At 39.0% G+C, this 9,733-nt stretch overlaps 1 protein-coding gene across 2 annotated transcripts in view; it reads right to left on the bottom strand.

Moving 5' to 3' along the window:
* GRIP1 (glutamate receptor interacting protein 1) overlaps positions 1-9,733 on the bottom strand; it is a 332,455-nt gene that overhangs the window by 97,921 nt on the left and 224,801 nt on the right. For both annotated transcript variants that reach the window (XM_004381537.2, XM_004381538.2), the window contains exons 8-9: positions 5,074-5,221; positions 3,158-3,327 (exon numbers count right to left, since the gene is read on the bottom strand). In XM_004381537.2, the coding sequence (XP_004381594.1) occupies positions 3,158-3,327; positions 5,074-5,221 (318 nt within the window). The remainder of the gene's footprint in view (positions 1-3,157; positions 3,328-5,073; positions 5,222-9,733) is intronic.

Genomic DNA, 9,733 nt, shown 5'->3' with positions numbered 1-9,733 from the left:
ATATATATATATATATATATATATATATACACACACACAGTCTAACTGGTTTTGCTCCTCTAGATAAAATGACTAAGACACTTATTTAATTGTTCCAATAATAACAGCCAACTTTCACTGAGTACTTACTACATACTGGGCACTGTGCTATGTACTTTTTCATGGATTAACTCAGATAATGCTCACAACATACCTATGAGGTAGGTATTATCATAACCTACATTTTACAGATGAATAAACTGAGGTGTAGAAAAATTGGGTAACTTTCTTAAGGTCCCAAGTGGTGGAGCCAGAATTAAGGCCCAGGAATTCTGACTCCAGAGTCCCCTGCCCTCAGCCACAAAATGACACTGCCTTTTCCTATGGGTGTTTTAAGCCCCTTGTTGTTGTTGTTAGGTCCCGTCAAGTCGATTTTGACTCACGGTGACCCCATGTGACAGAGCAGAACTGCCTTATAGGGTTTCCTAGGCTATAATCTTTACAGGAGCAGATCGCCAGGTCTTTCTCTCACGGAGCCACTGGGTGGGTTCCAACTGCCAACCTTTAGGTTAGTAGCCGAGTACTTAACTGTTGTGCCACCAGGGCTCTTCCCTAGTTACAAATAAGTAAACAGGAAGGTTAAAATACTCAAAAAAATAATGCCTTTCAAACCATTTTATAGTGACATTATTGCAGAAGTCTTAAATGGGATCTGACACAGAGAATACTTCTGTGTTCCTCTGCCTAACTGTGCTCTCTTGCCCTGCACAGGATGTCTGAGAGAGCAGACAACACCTCTCTGCTGCTTCTGGACCCCACAGAGTGGGCCCTCCTCCTGGTACTGAATGTATTAAACCTAGTGACTCTAGTCACATTTTCTTTTCCAAAGTCTGTTTCCTTCACCCATGACTATGTCTTCCAAAACCCTGAATGGAAACAATTTCTAAACTAATTGAAAACTCTGCTTCTTTAGTGCTGACATTTACGAGCAAAAGGCATGGCTGATCTCTTATTCCTAGTTGATCAGCCCATTGTTCTACATTTCCCAGAAAGCACTGTGGTGAATGCTTTATTGCTAAATACAATTTGGGAAATTCTTCATCTCCATTCACCCCTGGGTTTAGAAAGACACTGTTCAGGCATCACAGATTCTGAAAAAATAACTAGAACTTTCTTGTGGAAAAGGTTAAAACTATGCAACAATTCTCTTACTTAACAAAAAAGAATTTAAGAATTTAAAGAATTACAAACATAATATTTAAGAATTACAAACATAATGAAAACATTCTTTTCTGGGTAATTTTTTTCTTCTTAACTGTGATTTGTTTATGTTTAGGAGCCAATATTTATTTACTCTTGGAAATGCAAGTCTAATTTTTACTCTTACATGTAGGGGGAATGGCTGTATGCTAGGTAAGGAGCATGGTACACAACTTTCCGCAAAAGCTGGTGGTGGAGTCAGAAGTAGAAGCCAGAATTACTGAAACCATTAGCGCCACTCCCCAAACGCTATCAGGTTTTCCACAGTGAAGGAAAACTTTTGTTCTTGGTCCATACATTTTAGTATATAAATTCATCCTTTCAAACTGTGTTGGCCGGTAAAAAAAATTTTAGTATTTTATGAGTTGGAAACTATTTCAACTCTTTCTGATTTGCATACGGTATAAGTAAAAGGGAAGGAAAAAAAAAGGAGGTTGCTCAAGGCAATCACATTTCAAAGGGTGTGCTAGACATTTCTGATTCACTGACAGCAGAATTTGGTAACCATAATCCTATGCAGAAAGCACTGCACAGTGTGCATTCCTATACCTACTGTGCTGCAAGTCCACTGATGACTTTAGATTAATTTAGGGGACATTTAGAGTTTTAGAAATCTCTGCTCTCAGCCAGTATGTGGGTCTCCTGACAGGAACTGTGTGCATTCCTACCAGCTGCACCCTCCTAGTGCTGCTTATCATTTCTATTCAAATGACGCTGAATTCCTTTTCATAACCTGCCTATGCTGCATCATTTCTCTACTTCAATGTGTAAAATTAAAATCTGATAAGGGTGCTGCTGTACTAGAGATTTTCATTAGCTCCAGGGCTGTCTAAGCTCCATTTAATTAAAAAGGTTGCATCCAGCTGACTCATTCAGTATGAAAATTAACTGGTCCCTCTTTTTTTCAAACTGTGGAGAAGTGCAGTGTGTCTTAGTAGGTGGGAGACACATAATACAAATGACATCCTCATAAGCAAAATTCCAATTCTGGAGAAAATTGCTCTCTCTAAATATACAAAAATGTATTTTCTTCCCTTAGGCCACCCTTGCAGCACTAGTGAGGCCTCTGGTTTCAAGAAAGTATTTGAAAATAAAAAAAAGGGTGAGGAGGTTTACTTGATTTAATCGAAATGAAGAGGGATTGAAACAAAACCCCCACTGGAGAGCCTTTCTTCATTTGATTTTGGGCTCAAATAAAAATGCACTAAGTTTTGTTTAAAGATGTTTAAAGATGCCTGGGGTGGAGAGTATATAAATACTCAGCAAGCACATCTGTGAACTGCAAGGAGGCAAAACTGCAGATTCTCTTAGTTTACACATTTTATTGAATAAATGTGAAATATTCTGATTCTCCCAAGCAAGATGGTTAGTAGGAATGATAGTTGTTCTCCACCCCGCCCCCCAAATTATTCTGGCAAACTGACAAAATATATAGAGAGCTGACCCTTTATAAAACTGTCTTTTTTTCTAAATATTTGCATGGTCTGCTATTAATATCTACTGCATAACTATACAAAAAACGTGTGCTAGTTATACTATTTGCTTTCGTTGTCCTTCATGTGGAGTCAAAATTCAATATGAATACAGGAAGTCAAATTACCCCCCCTTCTCTTCATATTTCAATTTGTACCAAAGGCTTTTTTTTTTTTTTTTCATTTTTAAAATATTAAGTAGTACTAGGCTTAATAATTCAAAAACAAAAACTCCTTCCTCGATTTTGGGGTTTCAAATAAATTACATGTGGCTTGGAAAAAGGGATTTGGAAGAAAAGAAGAGACAACCAAGATAATGTGTAATTTTGAAAAGAAACGATAAAGGCAGAAATAAACTCAGTGCCTTTGTGCTTTCTAAGTCTGCTGGTGGAAGCAATAAGTGCAAGGGGAAGATAAAAGAGATTTATCCGGACAGGTCTTCTCACCGTGTTCTGGTCCCTTCAGGGCCAGGCGGGTCTGATGATGAGGAAGAATCTCTAGTTTGACCTGGTCGGTGGTGTTTGCCAGGAACTGGGTTGCTTCTGCTAGTGTACAGTACTCCATGCTGGTTCCATCAATAGACAGGATGTGATCTCCCACGTGCAGCGCCCCACATCTACAGAATGGAGAAACACTCAGTGCCATGAAGTGCCTTCCTGTTTGGAATATGAGGTTCTCGTCCTTCATAGTTAAAATTACACACAGTTTTCAATTGCTTAAAAAAAAGAAAAAGCTTGAGTGTTATAGGAAACACCATCTGTCAAATTTTAAGTACTTTGGGTATGAATAGGAAGGTAAAACCTTGTAGAAAAATACAGAAAAATTCAAGGAAATTATTTCTCTCTCTCTCTTTTTTAAAATATTAGTTTGGGGTAGTGGTGCTGAAAGTTGAGGGGAAGTGAGCAGGGGAGGAGTGAAGAACAGGAAAAAATGTCCACTGGACTTTTCTGTATTTTTTTCTCCTATGTTGTTATAGCTATAAATATGAGTTGGTAAATATTCAGAATCTGAAGACATGACTCACAGAATTGGAACTGGATCATTTACTACTATTTTAAGTGTGAATGGGAATGACTTGGGGGAGGGGCTAGCTGCTGTATCTTGCTGAACTCAAGAGACTCGCTACTGGATGAGCTGAGAAAAGCAAACACACCAGTCAGCAGTCCCAATGAGCCAGCCAAGTGGACAACTCCTTAAACTGGTTACTCCCTGTGGAATGGGGGGAAAAAAAACAGATGGAGAAAATTAAAGCATCCTGACCATTGAGCCCGAGAACACCCCTGGATCAATGGCAGTCTCTGTTAGAGGACTGAATGTAGGTTAAGACCACAGTGGAGTTGTAGACTGACCACGACAGGGGGTTGCTACAGGTCACTGCCCCCTAGTCGGAGGTTTACCCGGCAGGGCAAGGGCACATGGAGAAGGGGGCTGGAAACATGCAGGGGAGACTGGTTGTTGGAGTATGTATAAAAATGTCCACAGCTTGAATAGTCTACTTCTCAAGACAAAAGTGTCTCAAGTCCTCCTTTCCATCAAAAAAGATCATTTCATGTAGATGCACTTAGAGTCCTCCACTATGGGAGGTGGGGCTGTTCTTATCAGAAGCTGTAAAATAATGTATTAGGTGGGAAGGTAATCTTTTTTCCCTTCTACTTTAATAAATCTGAAATATTAATTAGGAAAAGAACATTTCAAGAAAAAGCAATTTTGTTTCTATTGTTATGGAATGAATGATGTTTTAAGGGACCCTTGAAGATGGTGCAAACCTAAGATAAACATACTATGACAGCATAGGACCTTCCTTTAAAGATTCCATTTTTTTAAAAAAGTTTTATCTATTTAAGAAAAAAAGAATGAGATGTTATGGTGGCAGGATTTAATTGTTAACAATTCAGGAAAGCCTGGGACTTTACCACATGTAACGTAATAAAGATTTGCTCAGCTACCCTATGTCAAGAACAGGTTATTAACCTAGGAAAACTGGCTCGGTTGCTTGACTTTTTTTTTTTTTTTTTTTTCTTTTATCCTCCTTTCCAGGCAACCCCCAAATCACCCCAGAGGCAAGTCTTGAAATCAGGTAATGTAAGTCTTTTTTTTTTTTTTTTTCATTGTTAAAGGCCACTACAAACATCTGATGAGGTGACATTACATCATGAGGTGGCTGATAAGGTAGGTGAATTTTTAAGCCTGGCAATAGTAACTTGTTTCCCTATATGAAACATATATAAACTGTCAAGAAAGTTGTTTTTTATTTTGTGTGTGTACATATACATGTACATATGTTATGTATTACATATATTATATACATATTTTTTAAACACACATGCAGTTTTGAAAAGTAGGCACTTTCTACCACACTCACCTGTCTGCAATACTTGCAGATTTGATTTTGTCTATGACAATGACCTGTTTGTTACAGCACATCGAGGTAGTTAGGGCAACCCCAAGGCTGGCACCAGGAGTTTTAGCAACTTCAACTAGTAGTGGCCCGGATGCTGTTGCCACAGAATCTGTCAAAGAACAAATTTCAGAAAACAAATAAGCCAACAGACAAAAGAAGAAGAAAGATGGATGTTGGCCTGCTAACGATTTTATCACTGAAACTTAGATTTCCCTCCATATAACATCCCCAGAGTCAATGGTAACCTCTCAGGGCACCTATTCCATTCTAGGTTGCTGTAATGTGTGCACACGTTTATCTCTTCAATTAGATTTTAAGCTTCATTATCCAGCTGAGATAATGTCTTATGTATCTTTATATCCTTCACGTTGCCTCGGACAGTGCTTTGCACACACTCAGTCTCTCAATAAACATTTTAAAAAATTAATTAATTCAATAAATATCTGAGAGACTATTATGCATGAATGTATGAATGGATTGGTAGGTGGATGGATGATGGCTCTAATTAAATGAATAGTAGAAAAGGGTATACTAAATTGAATTTGTAAACTCCTTGGGTCTTTCCCTATCCTGGTCCTGATCTAAAGTCACCTTCCCTAAGGAATGGCTTTATACATGCATTATTTTGGGCCTGGAACACTCTTCGCTCCTTCAGCTTCCTCCTTACCCTTTGGGACTTTGTAAATGTCAGAACCTCTGGGAAGCCTCTCCTGACTCATGATCTGGTGAGATGCCTTTCTCATGTGCTCTCTCATAGCCTGCTGTAGCACAGTGGTTAAGAGCTGGGCTATTAACCAAAAGGTTGGCAGTTCGAATCCACCAGCCACTCTGAAAACCTAATGGGGAAGTTCTACTCTGTCCTACAGGGTTTCTCTGAGTTGGAATTGACTTGACGGTAATGGGTTTGGTTTGGTTTTAGCATACACCTCACTGTTTCATAATGGTTGGTTTGCATTACATGTCTCTGTCCTTTGCCAGCCTGTAAGCTTGCTGTAAAGGCAGCGATGGTGTCTTGTCGATCACAGTATCCTCAGGGCCTGGCATGATGACTGACAGTATCCTCAGGGCCTGGCATGATGACTGGCACATCAGAGGTATGCAATAGTTGTCAAATGAGTATCAGTGAATGAACAAATGAAAAAACTGATGACATTGCTTAAAGCTTAGATAAGGCAGAGGCCAAAAGGGAAAGAGGCCTGGATATGAAGTTAAAATACCTGCATTTAATTCTTCTTTTCACAATACTTTGGTTATGGCACCTTAGGCAAGTTACTAAAACTTTCTAAGCCTACTTGTTTACCTATAAAATAGTACCTGTTCCACAGTGTTTATTACAGTCACATCAACGCATAGAGCATTTTGTAATTTAAAAAGTGCAATACACATAGGATATTACTATTATTGATATGTTATGCCTCAAGCCTTTGAGTTATCTCATTTTTTAAGCCTGCCCATTAATCTGCAATATTTTTCTGATTTTCTGCTGCTCTGGTGTTTGAGACTTCATTAATCAATTTTGTCCTTCTTCAAGTACTTTTTTATCATGAAGGCACCACTCAAAAATAGTGAGCTAGGAAGTCTGTATTCTTATTGCAGGAGCGTGGGCGGTATGCGCTGACTCAAGGGACTTCAAGTTCTCTGCAGAGAGCCATCTTCAGTTCAAGATGAAACAAGATAAATCTTTAAATAAGGCAAAGATGAGAACATTCATGCCAACAGTATATATTCCAGGGCTAAGGATTCTTCTATGTACTATGCTTCTTATATGATTGGTAATATTGAAAGAATTTAGTCCTAAAAACATGTTAAGAGAGCATCAGAACCTGTACATCTTCCCGTCAATTTTAGGCACAGTCCCATTAATAACAGCTGGGAGGAGCCAGAGGTCTTACTTTACTAGGAGGACTCTTTGATTCTAGGGTGTTACAGCTATAATTCACCCATGAGCCTAACTCTATGGTGGCTGCTGCGCTATGGTCTTGATCACCTTGCTGGGTTAATTCCCCTCATCTCCTGATGTCATACTAGGCTACTGACAATGTCCTGGCTTCTCTCCCTCCCTCTCCCTCATTTCCTACTTTGTTTCTCTTCATTGTCTCAAGTGCTCACGGTACGGTCCAGGTCCTGCCTAACTCTCACCTTGTGTGGCCCCATGGCCATATGCAACAGCAGTTTGCACCTGCTTCAACTGGGACTCCCTGGTAGAGAATTCTGGTCAGTCTCTGCATCCCTGTTTTAGCCGTCCTCCCATCATTAGGGTGGTCAATCAACTCTAACATCATAGATCTGCTGCTGAGCCCAAGCACACATAATCTGATACCTCTAGCTCTATCCCCAGCAGCCTGTTGTCCTCTTCTTCACTGAGCACACTCCCCAGAAACCTCTTTTCTAGCTCAGGTTGAACTTCACATGAGCTCTGGTCCAACCGGCCTTTTCTTGCATTATTTTTCTAAACTTTTAGAACGATAAATTTTAGATTTCCCAAACCATTTGCCATAATGTTGTTGCATTTCAGTAGATAAGTTTGTGAGGTTACAATCATTTATACGCTTCCACATGATTTTCTCATGTCTAAAGAGAAACTTATTTGGTTTTGCAGATGAAAGTAATGTATTAAAATTTCTATGTTATTCATAACTTAACCTCTTACAAATGACAGAAACTGGTAGTTGTTCCCTGGTATTGCATCCTTCTTTCTTTCTTCAGTAATAAGATATCCAAGTTTTGATGAAAAAAATGGCTGTCCAGCTAAGGACAACATTTCCCAGACCTCCTTGCAGTGAGGTATAGCCATGTGACTAAGTTCTAGCCAATAGGAAATAGCAGAAGTGAGATTGGACACTTTCAGCATGTGCTCTTAAAGGAATAGCCGTGCCCCCCTACCCTTGTTTTCCTCTTCATGCTACTGGAATGTAAACGCTGAACTGGTAAGCCATCTTCAACCTTGCAGACAAGGGCATGGAGTCACAAGATGGAGGAGGCCTAAGTTTCTGAAACTGTATCTCCAGAAATTGCTTAAGCTCTCAAGAAATAAACTTTTGTCCTAGTGAAGCTAGTATTGTTAGTTTGAGTCTGTTACAGCTGAATCTGCATCCTGATAGGCCTTTTCATTTGAGTTGATCCCATCAATGTACTTTTTTGAACTCTTATTCTAAGAAGCAGCTATTTCAAACTAGATATTTGCAGATACAAATTTTATAAAACGACAACCAACCATTACCCAATACACACACTAGGTGTTCATTTTTCTTAAAAGTATTACATCACGATTAAACATCAGAGTTTTTAAAGAGGTTAACAAGCATATTCAGAAATTATTTAAATATATTCTTTAAATTAGTATTCTTCTTTCCTAGTCTACATATTTTTAAAAGTATTAAAAATTACATTCTTGTATGGTTCTGATATTCCAGTTACAGTGAAGAATTAATATTCAAATTATTTTGGAAAAAAGGAATAGGAATATCAAGAAGCTTGGGAAACAGGTGCTGGATCCTCTGCTGTCATTAATTTAGAGAGGAGGAGAGAGTACCCATGGCTGGTTTGGTAAAACTCTTTGTCTGGAAACTAGAATAACAGTCTGTCTTTAAGTAGTACTTTTCTTATTAAGAATTTGAAGGAAGAATAAGTATAACGTTTCTATTTTAGGGAGGCTAATGTGCAATTAGTGAGTTTCTTCTAAAACGTAAATTAGAAAGCCTCAAAATTCTGAGACAAGAGAAATCTAAAGTCATGGTTAAGGGAAAGGCAGTGTGGTGCTCAGTGAGGCTCACAGCTGACACCCTCCAGGCCTCCGGAGGGTGATCCTAACTATGCCACCAACTCACCATGTCACCCCAGGCACCGTCCCCCTTAGATCTCATTATCTTTAACTGTAAAATGAGGGGATTCAAATAAAAGCTCTCTAGCCCCAACAGTCTATGAGCCTAGAGAGACAGAGCAATGCTAAGTCAGTAAGAGGTTAATGGCCAGCCAGAGAAAATTAAAAGGTTTATAAACTAAAAAAAAAAAAAAAATGTACAGAATAGCTGGAATCTAAATTGCAATACCTACTAAAGAATGGAAGGGGTAAACTGCTAGAGATAAAAAGTGATTCTAGACCACTGGTGTTTATCAATGGGAGGAAAACCCCCCAATTTAAAATATATTCATGACAACAATAGCTTCCTTTAAAGATGATTGTGAGGGACACTCTCCCACCTTTGTACACTCACCACATAAAATAAAGCTTTCATATTAAGGCATTTCCAGGGCACAACTTCAACTTTCTAACATGATTGTATGGTGAGGAAAGGAAGGTCATCTCGTGAAAAGATGGTTAGGGATTATGCACAACAGTTTAATGGACATGAGCTCTGTTCTTGACTCTCTCTCCTTAGTAGCTCATAGTCGTCACCATGATCACTCTTAAGTTTATCTTTCCAGGACACATCCTTCCTCTCAGCTCCCCCTGTCACTTGGAACTACACTTGGATGTCTCACAGTCATGTCAAACACAAAGTGTCTAAAAGTGAATAATGAAACTGGACTAAACCAAAGCTAAGAAGTTTCCTGAATACAATCAAACACTTTGAGGGACAGAGTAGCAGGGGTAGGGGTCTGGGGACCATGCTTTCAGGGG

This window comes from Trichechus manatus, unplaced genomic scaffold (assembly GCF_000243295.1).
Source record: "Trichechus manatus latirostris isolate Lorelei unplaced genomic scaffold, TriManLat1.0 scaffold00086, whole genome shotgun sequence".
Classification (NCBI taxonomy): Eukaryota; Metazoa; Chordata; class Mammalia; order Sirenia; family Trichechidae; genus Trichechus; species Trichechus manatus.
The sequence above is the reverse complement of the archived record's forward strand: the minus strand, read 5'-3'. Positions and strand labels throughout refer to the sequence as shown.